The 25,166-nt window shown below is 33.2% G+C and overlaps 1 protein-coding gene across 1 annotated transcript; it reads left to right on the plus strand.

Moving 5' to 3' along the window:
• The first annotated feature begins 1,522 nt into the window (after nt 1–1,522).
• Nucleotides 1,523–24,591, plus strand: LOC130441829 (uncharacterized). The gene is made up of 14 exons (XM_056775670.1): nt 1,523–1,827; nt 7,743–7,943; nt 8,844–9,081; nt 10,966–11,159; nt 11,565–11,654; nt 12,469–12,681; nt 13,340–13,506; nt 19,678–19,783; nt 21,908–21,958; nt 22,513–22,856; nt 22,905–23,092; nt 23,633–23,817; nt 23,876–24,112; nt 24,361–24,591. The coding sequence occupies exons 1-14, from the start codon at nt 1,653–1,655 to the stop codon at nt 24,525–24,527; spliced, it is 2,556 nt and encodes an 851-aa protein (XP_056631648.1). The 5' UTR covers nt 1,523–1,652; the 3' UTR covers nt 24,528–24,591.
• The last annotated feature ends 575 nt before the right edge of the window (nt 24,592–25,166 follow it).

Here is a 25,166-nt window from a genome sequence, read left to right on the forward strand (position 1 = left end):
AAACTATTGCACCTTGACTGTGGTTTTTAAGCTACTTCCAAGTAACCAAACGATCAATTCTGATGTTTTTTGTCAAAAATTAAAGAAACTAGATGAAGTAATCGAAGGAAAATGGTCAGAATTGTCGAATCGGAAAGATTTAGTGATAATCCAAGGTCTCAAACATCTTTGGTAACTGGTGGGAAACTATTGCACCTTGACTGTGGTTTTTAAGCTACTTCCAAGTAACCAAACGATCAATTCTGATGGTTTTTGTCAAAAATTAAAGAAACTAGATGAAGTAATCGAAGAAAAATGGTCAGAATTGTCGAATCGGAAAGATTTAGTGATAATCCAAGGTCTCAAACATCTTTGGTAACTGGTGGGAAACTATTGCACCTTGACTGTGGTTTTTAAGCTACTTCCAAGTAACCAAACGATCAATTCTGATGGTTTTTGTCAAAAATTAAAGAAACTAGATGAAGTAATCGAAGGAAAATGGTCAGAATTGTCGAATCGGAAAGATTTAGTGATAATCCAAGGTCTCAAACATCTTTGGTAACTGGTGGGAAACTATTGCACCTTGACTGTGGTTTTTAAGCTACTTCCAAGTAACCAAACGATCAATTCTGATGGTTTTTGTCAAAAATTAAAGAAACTAGATGAAGTAATCGAAGAAAAATGGTCAGAATTGTCGAATCGGAAAGATTTAGTGATAATCCAAGGTCTCAAACATCTTTGGTAACTGGTGGGAAACTATTGCACCTTGACTGTGGTTTTTAAGCTACTTCCCAGTAACCAAACGATCAATTCTAATGTTTTTTGTCAAAAATTAAAGAAACTAGATGAAGTAATCGAAGAAAAATGGTCAGAATTGTCGAATCGGAAAGGTTTAGTGATAATGCAAAGCCTCGTACATCTTTGGTAACTCGTGGTAAATTATTGGAGCTTAACTGGGAAGTGATGCAACCTTCCTCGTACGGCCCGTTTCGGGCACCATCTGATTACCATTTATTTCGAATAATTCTTTAAATGGGGATGACTGGTTCAGTTTTTTGCTGATAAGGACCAGAAATTTTATGATCGCGGAATCAGGAAGTTGAAAAAAAGATGGTAAAAGGTCAGTGAGCAATATGGAAAATATATAATTGATAAAAAACGATTCTTTGTTAAAAAAAAGTAAAATATACCGAAAATGTTCGTTTCTGCACTCCATTTGAAATTAATCTATAACTAATCACTGAATCACGCACTACTTGCTACTAAAATTACGTCAATGTGACGTCAGTATCACGTGACGAGGTACAGTATTAACAAAAGTTATTCAAAAAATAAAGCAACGCTCTCTATCAGTGAAAATCGAAAGTACTTGATATTCATTCACACAAATAATAAAAACATTCTTTTAACAATTTTCGATTTCTCCTCGTAAATATTTAAAAGTTTTATCTCTGTTTATTTAATGTGTAAAAATTACGTAACCTCGAATAAACAACCAGAGAAACCTGTTACTGCATATTAACAAGGCAACGTGATACCGAAATTAGTTGTCTATAACAATGTTGGACAAACATAACAAAAAAAAACTATTGTCTACATGTACTTTTGGTTAGTTTTCAATATCAATTCCCAGAATTGCTTCTCGAATAATTATCGCCACAAATATAGATAATATGAGTACAAAACAGTCGTTCATAAACATCACAGGAGTGACCAGAATGAATTTAGGTTTTTTCATATTGTTTTTATTTTGTTTTCGTGTGTGTTATTCGATTGTCACGAAAAACGAATCTCATTATTTTGACGAAACTCCACAAGGATCTATCAAAAATTTCTCAGTAGAACTAAGTAAGTCAGATTCATAAATTACAACACAATTTCATTTACATAACCTCACATTTTATGTAAGCTTACTAATATCTGTTTACTTTTAATTATCTTTTACTTAAAATATATTTATTTTTTGTTGTTGTAGTATTTTTATCACACTGAGAAACATAAAATACGAGGTTAGAATATGCTTATTTTTATTATCCCACCGTATTTTTGTAATAAACATATAATAAAATATGCTGTTGGTTATATCAATGACCTTATATGATAGTTTTTTTTAACGTTTTATTTAACTGTTGATACTCAAATTATTCACATTCCAAGTTAATGATAAAAAATTTGTAGTACGTAATGAAAATTTCCATTCGAGAATACTGCACGACAAAACATCTCGATGAAAAGTTAATGTTTTCATTATTTAGTCATTAGCTAAATTGACAGTAAGGAAATAACCTCAAATAAGTTTTAATCATTGTGATTCCAAAGGAATTATCTATAATATAGTAGGATTAATCTTTTTTTAAACTTCGCTTCGTTGAGGCAATTGAACTTTATTAGACACCCACCAGATAAAAAGTTTAATTGTAGTTTTGATCGATGGTACAACCATAGACGAAAATCACGTGTCCCAAGATGGCGCTGAATTCGTACATTTCTATAGCGATACCAAGGTTACTAGAATAATGTAAGGTTTGTGACAATAACAAGATGCGCAGTAGACAAGTGACGTCACCGGTTCTTCACAGCTGTGAATTCGTTAGTTATAAATATATTCGTTTGTATAGACAGATCAAGAGATAACACGCATCCTTATAACTCGAACATAATGTTTTGTGAGGTTCTGTTTGACATAAAAATATAAACAAAACAAAAATGTAAACATAATGACGTAGCTGGTGTTCTAGCAGCTGATTACAAAAACATGCGCATGTCACAAACCTTCTATTATTCTAGTAACCTTGACCAATACAATCTGTAAAGGTTATTGATGTTGTTTATTTTTTTATATGTGTTTTTACTAGTAATTATGTGGTTATAACAAAAAATTGTGATTAAGAATCGTTCTGAAATGAAGTTTAACATCTTGTAATATATTGGAGAAGTATTTTTGGATCTGGAAGAAAAATTATTAAAAGTTTGTATCTACAGACGTCAGGTCTAATTTCCCAGCCTCATTAGATAACAATTAATCTGAATGATGTTGTTAAATATTGGAAATCGTTTGTTCATGGGAATAGGGAAGGAAGATATTTAAATATTTACAGAAAACTACCAAAAAGGTATACAAGAGTTTTATTGGTTACTATATAACTAAAATTTGAAATTACACTTTCTATTGTTTATAAAACAACAAAATTAGATCGAATTTTGGCTTGACCTTCATAAAAGTTTAAAAGAAAATTAACAGATGTCGCTCATTTTTGTTATACCGAGGGTTGATAAAGCTCGTGCCGTTTCTACTTGTAAATCGAAAAAACAAACTTGGTACATCATCAAACGTCTGTTCTTAAGATCGGATATGAAATTGATAGTCAGTTTTCCCGACTTTTTACATTGTTTTCTTCACTTCTCTTCGTTCTTTGTTTGTTATTGAGTTGCTGCTAAATCAAAAATATCTCGACGTACTTTGGATTATAACATGTAAAAATATGCATCCACCAGAAGCTTTGTGCAATAGAAACCGTTCAAAAAGGTACTACCACTGAAGATAAACGATTCAGAAGCCCAGAGATAGCAACCTAAATCAATATATCTGCCTTTGGTTACTTCTACAGTAAAAAGAAGATTCACAGAAGTTTTTTTTTTGGAAGGTTGGTAGTGAAGATATATCTTTCAAAACGTCAAGATAAAACTAACAGGTTACAGTTGACTGAAGAAAATTAGTCGATGAGGAATTGGAGAAAGTTTTATGTAGTGATGAGTTGAAGTTTGAGATTTTTGGGTCTAAAAGATGAATGTAGATCGATGTGGAAACTCGAGCCAGAGCCTCGATGATGGTTTGAGGGTGTTTTAGAGGAAGTGCGACTAAAAACCTACTAGAAATTTAAGGAATTGTTTTGTGCAATAGAAACCGTTCAAAACGGCTCCTAAAAGCTACTACCACTGAAGATAAACGTGATTGACGATTCAGAAGCCCAGAGATAGCAACTCAAATCAATATATCTTTCCTCGGGTACACTTCTTCAGTAAAACGAAGATTCACAGAAGATAAAACCAAGAGGTTACAGTTGACTGAAGGAAATTAGTCGATGAGGAATTGGAGAAAGTTTTATGTAGTGATGAGTTGAAGTTTGAGATTTTTGGGTCTAAAAGATGAATGAAGATCGATGTGGAACCTCGAGGCAGAACCTCGATAATGGTTTGAGGGTGTTTTAGAGGAAGTGCGACTAAAAACCTACTAGTAATTTAAGGAATTGTTTTGTGCAATAGAAACCGTTCAAAACGGCTTCTAAAAGCTACTACCACTGAAGATAAACGTGATTGACGATTCAGAAGCCCAGAGATAGCAACTCAAATCAATATATCTTTCTTTGGGTACACTTCTTCAGTAAAAAGAACATTCACAGAAGATAAAACCAAGAGGTTACAGTTGACTGAAGGAAATTAGTCGATGAGGAATTGGAGAAAGTTTTATGTAGTGATGAGTTGAAGTTTGAGATTTTTGGGTCTAAAAGATGAATGTAGATCGATGTGGAAACTCGAGCCAGAGCCTCGATGATGGTTTGAGGGTGTTTTAGAGGAAGTGCGACTAAAAACCTACTAGAAATTTAAGGAATTGTTTTGTGCAATAGAAACCGTTCAAAACGGCTCCTAAAAGCTACTACCACTGAAGATAAACGTGATTGACGATTCAGAAGCCCAGAGATAGCAACTCAAATCAATATATCTTTCCTCGGGTACACTTCTTCAGTAAAACGAAGATTCACAGAAGATAAAACCAAGAGGTTACAGTTGACTGAAGGAAATTAGTCGATGAGGAATTGGAGAAAGTTTTATGTAGTGATAAGTTGAAGTTTGAGATTTTTGGGTCTAAAAGATGAATGAAGATCGATGTGGAACCTCGAGGCAGAACCTCGATAATGGTTTGAGGGTGTTTTAGAGGAAGTGCGACTAAAAACCTACTAGTAATTTAAGGAATTGTTTTGTGCAATAGAAACCGTTCAAAACGGCTTCTAAAAGCTACTACCACTGAAGATAAACGTGATTGACGATTCAGAAGCCCAGAGATAGCAACTCAAATCAATATATCTTTCTTTGGGTACACTTCTTCAGTAAAAAGAACATTCACAGAAGATAAAACCAAGAGGTTACAGTTGACTGAAGGAAATTAGTCGATGAGGAATTGGAGAAAGTTTTATGTAGTGATGAGTTGAAGTTTGAGATTTTTGGGTCTAAAAGATGAATGTAGATCGATGTGGAAACTCGAGCCAGAGCCTCGATGATGGTTTGAGGGTGTTTTAGAGGAAGTGCGACTAAAAACCTACTAGAAATTTAAGGAATTGTTTTGTGCAATAGAAACCGTTCAAAACGGCTCCTAAAAGCTACTACCACTGAAGATAAACGTGATTGACGATTCAGAAGCCCAGAGATAGCAACTCAAATCAATATATCTTTCCTCGGGTACACTTCTTCAGTAAAAAGAAGATTCACAGAAGATAAAACCAAGAGGTTACAGTTGACTGAAGGAAATTAGTCGATGAGGAATTGGAGAAAGTTTTATGTAGTGATGAGTTGAAGTTTGAGATTTTTGGGTCTAAAAGATGAATGTAGATCGATGTGGAAACTCGAGGCAGAGCCTCGATAATGGTTTGAGGGTGTTTTAGAGGAAGTGCGACTAAAAACCTACTAGAAATTTAAGGAATTGTTTTGTGCAATAGAAACCGTTCAAAACGGCTCCTAAAAGCTACTACCACTGAAGATAAACGTGATTGACGATTCAGAAGCCCAGAGATAGCAACTCAAATCAATATATCTTTCCTCGGGTACACTTCTTCAGTAAAAAGAAGATTCACAGAAGATAAAACCAGGAGGTTACAGTTGACTGAAGGAAATTAGTCGATGAGGAATTGGAGAAAGTTTTATGTAGTGATAAGTTGAAGTTTGAGATTTTTGGGTCTAAAAGATGAATGAAGATCGATGTGGAACCTCGAGGCAGAGCCTCGATGATGGTTTGAGGGTGTTTTAGAGGAAGTGCGACTAAAAACCTACTAGAAATTTAAGGAATTGTTTTGTGCAATAGAAACCGTTCAAAACGGCTCCTAAAAGCTACTACCACTGAAGATAAACGTGATTGACGATTCAGAAGCCCAGAGATGGCAACTCAAATCAATATATCTTCCTTTGGGTACACTTCTTCAGTAAAAAGAAGATTCACAGAAGATAAAACCAGGAGGTTACAGTTGACTGAAGGAAATTAGTCGATGAGGAATTGGAGAAAGTTTTATGTAGTGATAAGTTGAAGTTTGAGATTTTTGGGTCTAAAAGATGAATGAAGATCGATGTGGAACCTCGAGGCAGAGCCTCGATGATGGTTTGAGGGTGTTTTAGAGGAAGTGCGACTAAAAACCTACTAGAAATTTAAGGAATTGTTTTGTGCAATAGAAACCGTTCAAAACGGCTCCTAAAAGCTACTACCACTGAAGATAAACGTGATTGACGATTCAGAAGCCCAGAGATAGCAACTCAAATCAATATATCTTTCTTTGGGTACACTTCTTCAGTAAAAAGAACATTCACAGAAGATAAAACCAAGAGGTTACAGTTGACTGAAGGAAATTAGTCGATGAGGAATTGGAGAAAGTTTTATGTAGTGATAAGTTGAAGTTTGAGATTTTTGGGTCTAAAAGATGAATGAAGATCGATGTGGAACCTCGAGGCAGAGCCTCGATGATGGTTTGAGGGTGTTTTAGAGGAAGTGCGACTAAAAACCTACTAGAAATTTAAGGAATTGTTTTGTGCAATAGAAACCGTTCAAAACGGCTCCTAAAAGCTACTACCACTGAAGATAAACGTGATTGACGATTCAGAAGCCCAGAGATGGCAACTCAAATCAATATATCTTTCTTTGGGTACACTTCTTCAGTAAAAAGAACATTCACAGAAGATAAAACCAAGAGGTTACAGTTGACTGAAGGAAATTAGTCGATGAGGAATTGGAGAAAGTTTTATGTAGTGATGAGTTGAAGTTTGAGATTTTTGGGTCTAAAAGATGAATGTAGATCGATGTGGAACCTCGAGGCAGAGCCTCGATGATGGTTTGAGGGTGTTTTAGAGGAAGTGCGACTAAAAACCTACTAGAAATTTAAGGAATTGTTTTGTGCAATAGAAACCGTTCAAAACGGCTCCTAAAAGCTACTACCACTGAAGATAAACGTGATTGACGATTCAGAAGCCCAGAGATAGCAACTCAAATCAATATATCTTCCTTTGGGTACACTTCTTCAGTAAAAAGAAGATTCACAGAAGATAAAACCAGGAGGTTACAGTTGACTGAAGGAAATTAGTCGATGAGGAATTGGAGAAAGTTTTATGTAGTGATGAGTTGAAGTTTGAGATTTTTGGGTCTAAAAGATGAATGAAGATCGATGTGGAACCTCGAGGCAGAGCCTCGATGATGGTTTGAGGAAGGTTTTTTGAAGAAAGGCGTATAAAAAGTATTTGAAAGAATGACAGACGAAGAATATACTGAATTTAATGATATAATCGTCACAGTTCATACTTTACATCTTTGGAATATCCCTGAAAACGACTGGAACTAAATAAACGACGATTTTTCCTCGAAATATTTTTTTGTTGTGCGGGAAAAAACTTTTGGTTGGTAATTTATATGGAAAACGAATAAAGTAAAAGCAAATTTTTCTATAGATAGAGATTATTCAATAGAATGGCTTCAGATATAAAACTTATTTTCATTTTTGTATCCTTCTCAGGACTACCAACTGAATGTGAAACGCCAAATCTAGATCCAGGATATTGTATAGAAATACAAGATTGTCCTATATTATTGAAACAGTTGAAAAATATTAACGCTACAAATTTTCTAAAGGCTTCGAGATGCGGCCCAAAAAATGAAGATTATTCAAGACCAAAAGTGTGTTGTGGCAAATATGATAATTTTAAACACCTAATCGGTACGTAGCCTATTCTCATATTAATTTCATTTAGTAAAATCGAGTTTAATTTAAAAAACTAAACATGAAATTAATCAGGTACACCCTTAATTGTTAGATTCGTCATTTTATTTACATATTCAACTTTATTGAAGCATACTATTTGAAAAATTAGTTAGAAATATGAAAATCACGTTTAGGGGATGCTCTAAACTCGACAAAATATTGAATGTGATTATAAATCTTAATTATACTCCAAAATTTCTTTGAAATTGAAAAAAAAATATGTTTGTTTTGAGTATAAGTTTCTTAATTTTTGATCAAGGTTGTTGATTAAAAAACCAGTTTATAAGAAAATATATAATCTATTACGTTAAAAAGGTTCAAACGGCTTCAAAAGTGTATCAGCCACACGAACTTTGAAAGGTTACATATCGATTAATATTGAGGATATAATATAGGTTGAAATACATTGAAAAACATAAATTGTATCATAAAATATCACGCGATCTTTATTTTAGTCATCGTATTTTAATAATAAGGGGTAGTTTTCATCCCTTACAATAATTTACACATATTGACATGAGATAGATTTTGAAATGAAGGTTGAATAAAACTCAATTCCAAAATTTCACGAAAATTCATGCGTCTTAACGTAACAAGTGTTTAATTCTTAAAGATATTTCAGTAAAAGTTTCGATGGTTTAGGCCTTGGTACCTGTTATTATCAATTTCACCTTCAAAGATCGAATTTATGGAACCGGATCAACATATTTCTGTCCCATTACCTTGGATGTTTTTATGTACTGATTAATTTCATATTTAGCTTGTTAAACCAAAGCTATAACTCAAATTTTCTTTATATCTATATTCGTACTACTTGTAGTTGTTTTGATATTTTATATTTTTTATAATTTGCAGTTGACGATAAAACAATATTTCCAAAAAGATGCGGCGTCGAAAAAATTTCCGTGCATAACCGGATAATAGGAGGAACCGAAGCTAATATCGGTGAATTTCCTTGGATGGCTAGATTAATTCATAAAAATGACCGCGGATTTAAATCAGTAGGATGCGCGGGATTCCTAATACACTCTAAATATGTATTAACCGCCGCTCATTGCGTAAATCCCGAATTTACACGTATCAGAGGCCCTGTGTAAGAAATTACTGTTTTTTTGTTAAATATATATAAAGTTTTAAAGTTCGTTTTCATCATCAAACTTCTACTTCATCACTTCTCTACATTTAACGACTACAATTCAACGCAGAACATAACAGGGACAACCTGTATAATATCCAAGTCCACAGAAATGTATTAACTATAAATATAAGAAAAGTTTTTCCACCGACTCGACATTCGCAGTTATCGGTGCTTATACGAGGGTTGTTACTCAAGTTTTGTGATAAACAATTAAAAACCAATATTTATAATTGGATATTCAAATTATTTATCGATTGAGGTTCCTCCAAACATGTGACTGTTTCTTTAGTTGTATGATGACCCATCGATTTCATATTTTGAGTGTTCTGGAACGTTTTTATTTGAATTGATTCAGAATTGATCGTTCTACGTTGCTCTAATGAAACGTTGGTTTTGGTTCGTCCTGAAATATCCATACAGTCGATTTTTGTTTAGTTTCGAGTTCAAATGCATAGATTAATGAATCGTCGCCCTTTTCAAGATCATTTAAACGTCTTTTGGAACACAAGGATTGAATATTCTCAGCATTTCTTTGCACCAATCCTTTTTCTGGATGATTTTGGACAATCTTCATCAAATAAATCGTGTAGGAAAGCGAGACCACCATTGAATTCTGGAAACCAACGAAACGCAGTACACATCGAGATCATAGAAAATCAACGAACGAAATAATTCGAGATTTAATCGCATTTTTTTTTACCAAAATGAATGATTCAAGTATCTGTAAACAACTCGTATGATAATACAATTAAAAATGTCAAACTTCACGATGTCAATGTCAAATTTGACATTCATTGACATAATCACTTAAAGTGATCGAAAAGGAATAGCGTCCGATTTTCAATCAAGATAGAGATAACACCTTGCTATAATGAAACGAGTTCAAATGCATAGATTAATGAATCGTCGCCCTTTCAAGATCATTTAAACGTCTTTTGGAACACAAGGATTGAATATTCTCAGCATTTCTTTGCACCAATCCTTTTTCTGGATGATTTTGGACGATCTTCATCAAATAAATCGTGTAGGAAAGCGCGACCACCATTGAATTCTGGAAACCAACGAAACGCAGTACACATCGAGATCATAGAAAATCAACGAACGAAATAATTCGAGGTTTAATCGCATTTTTTTTTACCAAAATCAATGATTCAAGTATCTGTAAACAACTCGTATGATAATACAATTAAAAATGTCAAACTTCACGATGTCAATGTCAAATTTGACATTCATTGACATAATCACTTAAAGTGATCGAAAAGGAATAGCGTCCGATTTTCAATCGAGATAGAGATAACACGTTGCTGTAATGAAACGAGTTCAAATGCATAGATTAATGAATCGTCGCCCTTTTCAAGATCATTTAAACGTCTTTTGGAACACAAGGATTGAATATTCTCAGCATTTCTTTGCACCAATCCTTTTTTTGGATGATTTTGGACGATCTTCATCAAATAAATCGTGTAGGAAAGCGCGACCACCATTGAATTCTGGAAACCAACGAAACGCAGTACACATCGAGATCATAGAAAATCAACGAACGAAATAATTCGAGGTTTAATCCCATTTTTTTTACCAAAATGAATGATGCAAGTATCTGTAAACAACTCGTATGATAATACAATTAAAAATGTCAAACTTCACGATGTCAATGTCAAATTTGACATTGACATAATCACTTAAAGTGATCGAAAAGATAGAGATAGAGATAACAAGAAAAAGAGTCTCTAATGACTTTTTTTTTTGTATTCTAATTGCTTTTTTGGCATGTTTTTCTGTCGATTCTTTCTTGTTTTTCATCTAGGAAGGTTTTCTTTAAACGTGGCACGATCGTTTTAGATTTTCTGTGTTGCTGGGTGAACACAACACCGAAACCAAAATTGATTGTGCAGATAACGGAAAATATTGCGCGGATCCCCTACAAATTAGTCGAGTTGCTAAAATAATCGCACATCCTGGATACGACGACAAAACCACTGGACATTATAATGATATAGCCTTGATTCATCTGAAAAAGGGCGCTCGATTCACAGGTAAGTTATTACGCGAAAAAAATTAAAAAAAAAGAAACAAATTAAAGGGTCAAGTCTTTTTAATTAGAAGAAAATTTCTTGGTTTTGGTTCAAATCCTATTTTTACAGTTATACTTTCCAGATGAGAGTTTTAACGATTTTTTTTCGAATTTTTATCTATTGAAAAATCGTTTTTCTTTTTTGGTCTACGTCCCACAACCTTCAATTCCTTTTATTTCGATTTTTTTCACTTTTAGAATGTTTCCAAAAGTATCAATTTCTCCATCTGTTCCATCAGCAATCCTTCTGTTCAATTTTGTTCACTGGAATATCGTAAAAGTGTTGGACACAGCTCCAAACGACTCGAGCAAATCCTCACCATTCAAATCCATTTCACGTAAACAAAATTCAATATTATTTTCACAGATTTTGTTCAACCGATTTGCTTACAAATTGATAACGAAGAATACGTACCAGGAAGGTATGCGATCAGTGGATGGGGAAAAACCAAGACTGGTAAGTAGAAATCGTACTGAATATGTTTACACCAAATATATTCAATCAAAAGGCACAAATTGCTTCATATAACTGCTGTAGATCGATCGAAAGAACACGAGGAATGAATCCGACCTATTATGACCTAAGCAGCGGTCAAAAACAATAACCAAAATAAGGGAATCAATGTTAAATAATTGGAAAATAATATACAAGTCATTTTCTACTTGCTACCCTTGAAGATCTTTATAGAAAGTTTTTACCAGAAACAGAACATGAAGCCCGGGACTTTCCTGGTCATCTCAACATTCTAAAAGAATGTAAGGTGGTGCAGAGATTGATCAGATAGGTCGAGAAACCAAGCTCGCTATCCCAATGGCGTTAGAATTATCCAATTTCCAGATGGAAACATGTTACACTAGCAGATCCACCACAATGCAAAGTTTCCAATCTAGCAGACAGTAGAGCGTCAAATCAAGCACTTAAATCTTAAAAAATTGAGTCAAAGCTTGTATTTGATGACATACGCAACCTGAAGATTTTTCAAAATTGGTTCCAAAGGTATTAGTTCATTGGATATTGTCCGTGGATTACCATCTGAAGAAAATGAGCAACTGCGAATTGGTAAATGCGAGATTATCAATAGAAAAAGGTGGTAATTACCCAGGTAACTTTGCAAAATCGTTTGTATCCGACCTATTGGTCAAAGTCTGGGTAGATTCATTCAGAATTACCTTTGTCTTCTTGGTGATATTTGTGTACCAACTGCAGTTGAATTAGAACGTTTCTTACTATCTAAATAATCCTTTTCAGTGTATATTATTATTATTTCTAGTTCAGTTTAGTAAAATTAAGATGAAATTGGAAATACCGCCGTTCAATAAAGGGAACTGTATCGATCAATTTCGTTCCGTGAACATTGATGTTGTCGAAACGCAGATATGCGCTGGAGGAGAGTCAGACATGGATGGTTGTAGTGGAGATTCTGGAGGTCCTCTTATGTTCGATAACGGAACTAATTGGTTCGCAGCTGGAATTGTTAGTTTTGGTAAAATTCAATTTTTCTTTCCAAATATTTTAATGATAAGTTTAATATTTTCGTTTTGGTGTTATTATGAAGCGAAGTAGATGTAGAAATGGAAAGATACCAATAAGAATTCGACAGTATAATTAAAGTAGAATAATCTATTCAGGAAGAAGAGTTAATTTGAGGAGAATCTCTCTGAAGAAGAAGTTGGTGGCTGTCTCCGGATTTGCTGCTTATTATATTTTAATTCGAGGATAAAAAAATTCGTTTTCGACAGCATTTACGTTAACCCCAATCTATAAATTATCAATATACTTCGATAAAAGACTCAAAAATTGATCGCAGCAGATTGTGTTTGATTATATAACCTGCGGAGGTCTTAATTACATAGATTTCTACTAGGAAGATTGAGATTGGAGGTGAGAGCCTTAGAGGCTCTACTGTATAAGATCCTTCTGTGGATCCTTTTGGATTTAGGTTATTTTTTGTGATTGCAGCCTAATTGCACTTTTCACTGTTAAATTTTCCGCATAGAGATGACGAGAACTCCCTGTTGATTGGGAAAATAAAAAGGGGAGATTAAAATCTACATCTACATTATCTTCTTTTCACTAAAATTAATTTTCCCATTACATATTTTCATTCATTTAATTATCAAATTATTTCTGTTTCGTTACAGGTATAAGTTGTGGATTAGAGGGATGGCCGGGGGTTTATACGAATATTCCAAGCTTCGTACCTTGGATTAAGGAAGAAATTATCAAAAATAGCGCCAACACAAAAAATTCTAATAACACTGAATCTTATAAAACAAAAAATCGTACTATTACCACAAAGACAGTTCAATAAACTAATAATTAAAGCTTATTAAACAATTATTGATAATTGAGATTGTGATTTTTATCGTTTATTGATTTTTTAATAAATATAAACACACCAGATGAGTTTTTATTTCCTTAACACCAACAAAATAACTGATATTCCATACGTCAAAGTGTAGTATCCAATTAAAACGAAGGATCGTAAGGTTAAACGTAGTGTATTAGTCGCGCTAAGCGGATTTATCATCTCCCAACTAAATAAAGACCTTGTACACATAAATAAAATTATCTACTTCACAATAGGACATTCTTTAGAGCTTCTTCTAAGGATAAAAGATCAAAACCCTGGAAGGTACATTCTTAGATCCAGTTGAAAGGCGTTTCTAATGAAATTAAGTCATATCAACCAAATTTAACATAAAATCTTTTCGTGCGATGATTTTCGACGTGGATTGAACCAACAGCAGTGTGGTGATCAATCAAACAAAGTTCGTGTCGATTGGTGTAAAGAAATGTTGAAGAAATCATCGATTTATGCCTATGGACTCGAAGCTGGGCGAAGGAACCAAATCTAACGAAAGTTTTTCGGACCAAATGAATAACTGGAAGCTTCTGGATACTTGAAAGTTTTTTCCGAAGTTATCGGAACCAAAAGAAGAAGCTGGTGGTTGTGTTAGATCAAGAATGAAAAATTTCTGCATTTTGATAGTTGTAAATCATTAGATACTGAATTTTAGACAAATAACCAAGCTGGAAACTACAAAATAACTGATATTCCATACGTCAAAGTGTAGTAACCAATTAAAACGAAGGATCGTAAGGTTAAACGTAGTGTATTAGTCGCGCTAAGCGGATTTATCATCTCCCAACTAAATAAAGACCTTGTACACATAAATAAAATTATCTACTTCACAATAGGACATTCTTTAGAGCTTCTTCTAAGGATAAAAGATCAAAACCCTGGAAGGTACATTCTTAGATCCAGTTGAAAGGCGTTTCTAATGAAATTAAGTCATATCAACCAAATTTAACATAAAATCTTTTCGTGCGATGATTTTCGACGTGGATTGAACCAACAGCAGTGTGGTGATCAATCAAACAAAGTTCGTGTCGATTGGTGTAAAGAAATGTTGAAGAAATCATCGATTTATGCCTATGGACTCGAAGCTGGGCGAAGGAACCAAATCTAACGAAAGTTTTTCGGACCAAATGAATAACTGGAAGCTTCTGGATACTTGAAAGTTTTTTCCGAAGTTATCGGAACCAAAAGAAGAAGCTGGTGGTTGTGTTAGATCAAGAATGAAAAATTTCTGCATTTTGATAGTTGTAAATCATTAGATACTGAATTTTAGACAAATAACCAAGCTGGAAACTACAAAATAACTGATATTCCATACGTCAAAGTGTAGTAACCAATTAAAACGAAGGATCGTAAGGTTAAACGTAGTGTATTAGTCGCGCTAAGCGGATTTATTATCTCCCAACTAAATAAAGACCTTGTACACATAAATAAAATTATCTACTTCACAATAGGACATTCCTTGGAGCTTCTTCTAAGGATAAAAGATCAAAACCCTGGTAGGTACATTCTTAGATCCAGTTGAAAGGCGTTTCTAATGAAATTAAGTCATATCAACCAAATTTAACATAAAATCTTTTCGTGCGATGATTTTCGACGTGGATTGAACCAACAGCAGTGTGGTGATCAATCAAACAAAGTTCGTGTCGATTGGTGTAAAGAAATGTTGAAGAAATCATCGATTTATGCCTATGGACTCGAAGCTGGGCGAAGGAACCAAATCTAACGAAAGTTTTTCGGACCAAATGAATAACTGGAAGCTTCTGGATACTTGAAAGTTTTTTCCGAAGTTATCGGAACCAAAAGAAGAAGCTGGTGGTTGTGTTAGATCAAGAATGAAAAATTTCTGCATTTTGATAGTTGTAAATCATTAGATACTGAATTTTAGACAAATAACCAAGCTGGAAACTACAAAATAACTGATATTCCATACGTCAAAGTGTAGTAACCAATTAAAACGAAGGATCGTAAGGTTAAACGTAGTGTATTAGTCGCGCTAAGCGGATTTATTATCTCCCAACTAAATAAAGACCTTGTACACATAAATAAAATTATCTACTTCACAATAGGACATTCCTTGGAGCTTCTTCTAAGGATAAAAGATCAAAACCCTGGTAGGTACATTCTTAGATCCAGTTGAAAGGCGTTTCTAATGAAATTAAGTCATATCAACCAAATTTAACATAAAATCTTTTCGTGCGATGATTTTCGACGTGGATTGAACCAACAGCAGTGTGGTGATCAATCAAACAAAGTTCGTGTCGATTGGTGTAAAGAAATGTTGAAGAAATCATCGATTTATGCCTATGGACTCGAAGCTGGGCGAAGGAACCAAATCTAACGAAAGTTTTTCGGACCAAATGAATAACTGGAAGCTTCTGAAAGTTCTTGAAAGTTTTTTCCGAAGTTATCGGAACCAAAAGAAGAAGCTGGTGGTTGTGTTAGATCAAGAATGAAAAATTTCTGCATTTTGATAGTTGTAAATCATTAGATACTGAATTTTAGACAAATAACCAAGCTGGAAACTACAAAATAACTGATATTCCATACGTCAAAGTGTAGTAACCAATTAAAACGAAGGATCGTAAGGTTAAACGTAGTGTATTAGTCGCGCTAAGCGGATTTATTATCTCCCAACTAAATAAAGACCTTGTACACATAAATAAAATTATCTACTTCACAATAGGACATTCCTTGGAGCTTCTTCTAAGGATAAAAGATCAAAACCCTGGTAGGTACATTCTTAGATCCAGTTGAAAGGCGTTTCTAATGAAATTAAGTCATATCAACCAAATTTAACATAAAATCTTTTCGTGCGATGATTTTCGACGTGGATTGAACCAACAGCAGTGTGGTGATCAATCAAACAAAGTTCGTGTCGATTGGTGTAAAGAAATGTTGAAGAAATCATCGATTTATGCCTATGGACTCGAAGCTGGGCGAAGGAACCAAATCTAACGAAAGTTTTTCGGACCAAATGAATAACTGGAAGCTTCTGAAAGTTCTTGAAAGTTTTTTCCGAAGTTATCGGAACCAAAAGAAGAAGCTGGTGGTTGTGTTAGATCTAGAATGAAAAATTTCTGCATTTTGATAGTTGTAAATCATTAGATACTGAATTTTAGACAAATAACCAAGCTGGAAACTACAAAATAACTGATATTCCATACGTTAAAGTGTAGTAACCAATTAAAACGAAGGATCGTAAGGTTAAACGTAGTGTATTAGTCGCGCTAAGCGGATTTATCATCTCCCAACTAAATAAAGACCTTGTACACATAAATAAAATTATCTACTTCACAATAGGACATTCCTTGGAGCTTCTTCTAAGGATAAAAGATCAAAACCCTGAAAGTTACATTCGCAGATCCAGTTGAAAGTCATTTCTACTGAAATTAAGTCATATCAACCAAATTTAACATAAAATCTTTTTGTGCGATGATTTTCGACGTGGATTGAACCAACAGCAGTGTGGAGATCAATCAAACAAAGTTCGTGTCGATTGGTGTAAAGAAATGCTGAAGAAATCATCGATTTATGCGTTTGGACTCGAAGCTGGGCGAAGGAACCAAATCTAACGAAAGTTTTTCGGACCAAATGAATAACTGGAAGCTTCTGGATACTTGAAAGTTTTTTCCGAAGTTATCGGAACCAAAAGAAGAAGCTGGTGGTTGTGTTAGATCTAGAATGAAAAATTTCTGCATTTTGATAGTTGTAAATCATTAGATACTGAATTTTAGACAAATAACCAAGCTGGAAACTACAAAATAACTGATATTCCATACGTCAAAGTGTAGTAACCAATTAAAACGAAGGATCGTAAAGTTAAACGTAGTGTATTAGTCGCGCTAAGCGGATTTATCATCTCCCAACTAAATAAAGACCTTGTACACATAAATAAAATTATCTACTTCACAATAGGACATTCCTTGGAGCTTCTTCTAAGGATAAAAGATCAAAACCCTGAAAGTTACATTCGCAGATCCAGTTGAAAGTCATTTCTACTGAAATTAAGTCATATCAACCAAATTTAACATAAAATCTTTTTGTGCGATGATTTTCGACGTGGATTGAACCAACAGCAGTGTGGAGATCAATCAAACAAAGTTCGTGTCGATTGGTGTAAAGAAATGCTGAAGAAATCATCGATTTATGCGTTTGGACTCGAAGCTGGGCGAAGGAACCAAATCTAACGAAAGTTTTTCGGACCAAATGAATAACTGGAAGCTTCTGGATACTTGAAAGTTTTTTCCGAAGTTATCGGAACCAAAAGAAGAAGCTGGTGGTTGTGTTAGATCTAGAATGAAAAATTTCTGCATTTTGATAGTTGTAAATCATTAGATACTGAATTTTAGACAAATAACCAAGCTGGAAACTACAAAATAACTGATATTCCATACGTCAAAGTGTAGTAACCAATTAAAACGAAGGATCGTAAAGTTAAACGTAGTGTATTAGTCGCGCTAAGCGGATTTATCATCTCCCAACTAAATAAAGACCTTGTACACATAAATAAAATTATCTACTTCACAATAGGACATTCTTTAGAGCTTCTTCTAAGGATAAAAGATCAAAACCCTGGAAGGTACATTCTTAGATCCAGTTGAAAGTCGTTTCTAATGAAATTAAGTCATATCAACCAAATTTAACATAAAATCTTTTCGTGCGATGATTTCCTTTGATTTTCAACGTGGATTGAACCAACAGCAGTGTGGTGATCAATCAAACAAAGTTCGTGTCGATTGGTGTAAAGAAATGCTGAAGAAATCATCGATTTATGCCTATGGACTCGAAGCTGGGCGAAGGAACCAAATCTAACGAAAGTTTTTCGAACCAAATGAATAACTGGAAGCTTCTGGATACTTGAAAGTTTTTCCCGAAGTTATCGGAACCAAAAGAAGAAGCTGGTGGTTGTGTTAGATCAAGAATGAAAAATTTCTGCATTTTGATAGTTGTAAATCATTAGATACTGAATTTTAGACAAATAACCAAGCTGGAAACTACAAAATAACTGATATTCCATACGTCAAAGTGTAGTAACCAATTAAAACGAAGGATCGTAAAGTTAAACGTAGTGTATTAGTCGCGCTAAGCGGATTTATCATCTCCCAACTAAATAAAGACCTTGTACACATAAATAAAATTATCTACTTCACAATAGGACATTCTTTAGAGCTTCTTCTAAGGATAAAAGATCAAAACCCTGGAAGGTACATTCTTAGATCCAGTTGAAAGGCGTTTCTAATGAAATTAAGTCATATCAACCAAATTTAACATAAAATCTTTTCGTGCGATGATTTTCGACGTGGATTGAACCAACAGCAGTGTGGTGATCAATCAAACAAAGTTCGTGTCGATTGGTGTAAAGAAATGTTGAAGAAATCATCGATTTATGCCTATGGACTCGAAGCTGGGCGAAGGAACCAAATCTAACGAAAGTTTTTCGGACCAAATGAATAACTGGAAGCTTCTGAAAGTTCTTGAAAGTTTTTTCCGAAGTTATCGGAACCAAAAGAAGAAGCTGGTGGTTGTGTTAGATCTAGAATGAAAAATTTCTGCATTTCGATAGTTATAAATCATTAGATGCTGAAATAACTAGGGAAACAACCAAGCTGAAGACTACGTGAATTCGAATTTAGTTGAGGAGTCTTAATTTAAACGAAATTTCATACAATTTTTGTAACAAAATCATAAAAAAAATGATTCGGTATCTTATTTAGAACCTAACCAAAAATGATACACCACGTAAGTGATTGCTGTTTATTTTTTGATCAAACCTCGTATATTAATACTAGTATTGATAGATAAATAGTGATAATTCAATCCTCGGGGACGAAATTACCTAAAAATATGCATTAAAAGTGCATAATAATATTTAAATTGTGCAAGGAAATTTCTTGTTTAATGTAAAACTTTCTTTTCTCATTAACAAATTTCCGTTCTGCGATGACTATTTGTTTTACATAAAAAACGCTACAATACGTAAATAGCGAGAAAGATAAACATATACTGGAATAACCAAAATATTATTTAGTGAGAAAACACATTTTCTGATTGTCGATATATATAAAACAACATCTGAAGGAGGTAGAGCAGTTCAAGAAGGTCAAGGTATTTTAGTCAGTTGCTGTTGATCAAGTGTTCAATATAGTGATAATGTTTTATAAAATTTGTTTCTGTGTTGTTTTCTTTGCGGCAATTTCGGATAATTTCCAAGCAAAAGGACGTAAGATATTTTTAAATCTTTACTAATTTTTTCATTGTCTTTTTACCGCGATGTTAAATTTTGATCGCCATAAAATAGATTGATTGAACTGAGTAAAATATGAAATAAGCAACGAAGCGTGAGCTCTGCAAAGGGAATTTTTCCTATATCAGGTCCGTTTCATGAAATCGTCGCGAAAAATAAACCAACGAGGCTATTTCTCTTTTTATCTCCCTAGGGAATTATGAACGTTGTCTTCTTTAGATAATTAAAATAACATTACTATTTACAGAAGTTACTTTCCCTTGAGTTGTGTACGATATTTTTTCTACGAAATTGCAATTATAAAAAGTATATATCGCTAATTTTAAAGCTAAACACTTTTTTGTATACTTTGGGTGGAATTTATTCATATATTCACGATTTTCAATAAAATAAAACCATTACATTGGACTAACATGATACAAACTTCCTAACTAGCACGCTTATACATCTCATGTAATTGAATCAATTAATATGTAAATATAAAGGACGGCAGGTCTTACAAGCTTGAAATTTCTCTTCTACTTTTCTCAGACACCTTGTTAAGGCTCTTTCCACCTACCAGTTTCCTTTCTGGTTACATCCCCTAGCCAACGCAGTCTTTTTACACTTGCACCATACAAACTTTTGATATCTGCGTTGGTTTTTCTTCTTCATTCATTTAGTTCCATTCGTATCCCACCAAAAATTTTTCTCATGACTCCCATGTCTTCATTCTAAGCTTCACTTTCCTTGAGATAAATTTGGACTTTTCCTAGAACTCCAATTGTTTCATTGCCTCTTGTCGAATTCTCCAATTTTACTTGTTATCGTCACTCCCAGGTAATCAAACTTGTACTCTATCGAACCTTATTTTGTCTGTTGTGATTTTTAATTGATTGTTACTTAAAAAAAATCTTTTTGCCGTATATTAGTAAAAACTTTCCTTGTAATTCATGTTTTGTTCTAGAATCAACTAATATAAGCCTTAATAATGCTTTTTGGGTTATCTAAAATGCTTTTAACTTGTGCTGAATAGGCGCAACGACCCCGAAACTGGTCCGTATTAAAAATACGAGTTAAAAATAATGATTAGAATCGATAAAGATGGAAAAGTAGTTATAGAAAACGATAAATTGTTAAAGATTATTATAAACATTTAAAACATGTAATGTAATTGTTAATCTTGACATTTGACCAATTCTGTGAAATTTATAATCAACACAAAATGGTGGAGTATAAATAAATCTTTAATTTTGATATTATGAACGTCATAAATAAAATTTTTTTGATAATGTAAAATCTTTCTGTTATTTTCACGTTTTCTACATACATACAGGGTGTCCCCTACTAAACTGATACTACATGTAACTTTCTAAAGGATTTAGTGCCCTTAGAAGATGATATTATTGAATTGATTCATAAAAATTTGATATTTTGAATTAGAATTTCGTATTTTTCGAATTTATTGCAAAATATTTTAGAGCAAATTAGTTTTTTTTATTAAAAAATTGATTAAATAGCATCATTTATTATTATTATTAATGACATTTAGTATTTAGTCATGTTTTTGTTTGTTTGTTACCTCGTATATTAATAGTTTATGTACAATATTATATTTCAGAATTTTGAAATTATTAAAACAAGAAAATATTTTAAAAATAATTAGGAAATTCGAGAATTATCTTATCGAATGGATATAGGATGATGTCATTATCATTAATTACATTTTAATTATTTTTTACTTATCGATTTTAATACAACAAAAACTAAAAATTACACGAAAATAATCGACAGAAAAACCTTAAAAACCGAAAAAAATAAAAACTTAACCCCCCTCTGAAGCAAATTACTTTTGATTTTAGAAATTTCAAAGGTCAATTAAACCATAGACTTTACTTTGGCCAAGCAATAAGCAAAATATCTAATAGAAACATAATTTTATATTCCTTCCGTTGCTTTTAAATGTTTCCAAAAAAGAAGTTTCGAAGAAAAGAATTTCAAAATTATCTAATCTTCTCTAGGACTCAGAATAGATCCTACTGATTAAAATTGATCAGTTCTAGCTCTGATAGAATAATTTCTATAAATTATTTAATTACATCAAAAATATGTCTATTATAGAGTGGCAAACGCGTAAAAGAAGGCCTCAGTATGCACACTCAAATATGTCACGTAAGTAGTCATATTTTCTAAAACTTTATGTCACTTCAAAATATTTATGTTAACGATAACGATGACGAAGACGATTAAACAGAAGAATATTCAAAAAATAATAGTTTCCGCCATGTTATTTATCCTTTATCTCAGAAAACAACATTAGAAAAATTATTCTTCAGACAAATCGTTTCTGATTGTGCATGTATCAAAACTTTGGGCTTCTATAGATGTTTTAAAGTGACATAATGTATATAAACACGTGTTTATGTAGATCAAAAACTTGTCTTCTATTTTATCTTTATATTGGTGGTGGTTATTAACACTTTCTAGAAGAGATTGAACTTTAAATCAACAGATCTTTCTGTAAATACTAACCAAACAGTTTTCGTGCTGGTGGCTGCTTAGTTAGCCATTTTCTTCATTTGAATGTTAGAATACATCTTCATATCATAGACATAATCATAGTTAATGTTTTTTTTATTAACATTATCGATTAAACCATTTCCGCGATCATTCTAACAAAGTATTTAACAATTTTTGTAATGAATCATCGATCGAATGAATTTTAGAACGAGGTAGGGAATGTAAGACCCCAAATCAAGAATGGGCGACGTGCGAATCCATATATACATGTCAACGTCTTTTGAACACCATCCAGAATAAAGATCCGATCCAGGTGAGGTTTTTACGCCAATCGCAATGCGGTTACGATTCCGAACCTCTGGTTTGTTGCGGTACCAAAAGTACTTACATGAGACGCAATACTCAAAATGGGGGTACTGCGATACCTGGTAGATCGTTAATTGGAAGTAGAAATCGTGATGGTATAGTTGGGGTAGCAAAAGGTGGTGCCAGTAATTATAATTATAGATCAAATTCGGTTCTACCTCAAAGACCTTCATGTGGACAAGACGTGAGTAAAATATTTCTTCGTTTATAGACATTATATGATGTTGTTTAGTTTTCGGAAAAAATTTATGGTGGTATTAGAACTCAGTTGAACGAATTCCCGTGGATGGCGCTTCTTCAATATGCGAACGGTACCGGATTTAAACGTTGGGCGTGCGCAGGAACTCTTATTAACAATAGATACATTTTGACAGCTGCTCATTGCGTTACTGGGGAAATAACAAAAAAAGTTGGACTATTGTAAGTATTTAGATTATTGTACGATAATTTTTTTACTATAGAATTATTATTTGATTCTTTTCAAAAGTATTCCAATAAAAAACTTCTTTTTCTTATGGTGTCTATCCATGGCGAATCATCATGACTATTTTCATACTCTCAGCAGCAATTCGTCTTCTTCCTGGACCTACTTTCCCAAAAATTTTGGCTTGTAAGATGGTTTGGAGTCTTGGATCTGTCTCAATGACTTCCTAGTGCTTTCTAGTTGGATTACTTAAAGAAATAGCCTCAAAAGATGGTTCATAAGACAAACCTTGAGCTAATATTGGTTTCTTAGATTTCGGATTTCAAATAGGTCTATTGTTTGGACTTGGATGATGACAGAACAGATTCTGATGATGATGGACTTTTAAAATAATGCTCTGATGAAGTTCAATGTTGGAAAAAGTTGTAGGTATAGGAAAACCTTCAAAAATATTAGAGGTTATATTGATTAAATTTCGTCCAGTAATTGTATCGAAAATAAAAATTCGAAATTTTCATTAAAAAATTGAATTTTAGAGTAAACGTACGTTTGGGAGAATATGATACAGCGCATGATGTTGATTGTGACGGCGCTTTATGCAACAGCCCCCAGGATATCGGCGTAGAAGAAGCTGTTTATAACCAAGGTTACGATAACGATGACACTCAAAGATACAACGATATCGCTTTGATTAGATTAAACAAATCAGTCAAGTTTTCAAGTAATTATTCTAAAATAAATATAATAATAAATCGAATAATTTATCGATTTAATCATAGGTTTCATCCAACCTCTTTGTCTACCAAATATAAACGAAGCTGCAGCTATTGGCGAGCGCGTTGTTGTAGCTGGTTGGGGTAAAACCGAATCGTCTGGTAGGAGCTCCAAGAAGCTGAAAGTAGAAATACCAATAGCTCAAAGGAGACAATGTACGACTGCTTTCTCTTCGGCAGGTATCAATTTGGAAAATTCACAAATTTGCGCTGGAGGGGAAAGAGGAAAGGATTCTTGTTCAGGTATAACACGAAATAATTCCGATATCACAAAAAATTAGTGCTAGGATGTTTTGATGGAAGGGTTCGACCTAAAATGAACTGCTTTACTTGGAACGATGTCCCAAAGCACTTTAAATTGAATCCTACTCGGCGTAGTCTTCAGATGTATCATCGAGGTTTCTAAATTTTAGCACTACAAATTTTTTGTGATTCCGGAACTCTTATTAGCTTCTTTGCTTTGAATTTAGGTTTGTTTGTTCAAATTCTAGGTGACAGTGGTGGTCCTTTGATGAAAACAGTAAAGGGCGATGTATCGACTTGGTATTTGGAGGGAATAGTTTCTTTTGGAGCTAAATGTGGTACGGAAGGTTGGCCGGGAATATATACCAGAGTCGAAAATTATTTAGGATGGATTCATAGTAACGTTAGACCATAGATTGTGTTCGATATCTATTAGTTAATTTATTTAATTTTTGTTTGATTAGTGAAATAAATTTGTGATTGGATCTGATGGAGTTTTATTTTAATGATAATCACAATTTACTGAATCCATTTTTAAACGGAATAATAGACAAAAATCTGGGGCATATAGTGAAGTGAATTATGAAGGTTATGAATGTTAATTATTGTCTCGGACTATTAATAGTCCAAGAAAATTTGTTCTTAAATGAGAATTCTGTAGTAAGCTGTACTTTTTAATAAAAAATTGGGTAATGGCTAGAAATAGAAACATCGAATCAAATTTGTAAATTTATTCATTATCGAATTTTGTTATTGAGGGTAGTTCAAGCTTAAGGGATGGTTTAAAAATTGATAAATCGCTTAAGAAATTGTAATTTTTCAAAATAAAAGTATATACGCTGAAAGAACTAATTTTTGTTTGGAAGTTGAACTAAAATTTCTGGTAATAGTCCATTATACTTTTAATTTAATTATTACTAATTTTTTTGTTGTTTCTCAAACTATTAAAATCAGTTTTTTTACTTAGTATATTTTAATTTGCGTTGATCGAGTATACGTAAAAAAATTCTCACTATTTGTGGTTTTATAAACATCTTGATTAGAAATCTTATAA

The sequence above is a fragment of the Diorhabda sublineata genome, chromosome 1 (assembly GCF_026230105.1).
Source record: "Diorhabda sublineata isolate icDioSubl1.1 chromosome 1, icDioSubl1.1, whole genome shotgun sequence".
Lineage (NCBI taxonomy): Eukaryota > Metazoa > Arthropoda > Insecta > Coleoptera > Chrysomelidae > Diorhabda > Diorhabda sublineata.

What these genes read in the sequence shown, in the direction of transcription:
- LOC130441829 (XM_056775670.1), top strand. Translation starts at nt 1,653, where the DNA reads ATGAGTACAAAACAGTCGTTCATAAACATCACAGGAGTGACCAGAATG. An exon ending in GACCTTCATGTGGACAAGAC is followed by an intron (nt 22,857 to 22,904) that starts GTGAGTAAAATA and finishes GATGTTGTTTAG; the next exon opens with TTTTCGGAAAAAATTTATGG. An exon ending in ACAAAAAAAGTTGGACTATT is followed by an intron (nt 23,093 to 23,632) that starts GTAAGTATTTAG and finishes ATTGAATTTTAG; the next exon opens with AGTAAACGTACGTTTGGGAG.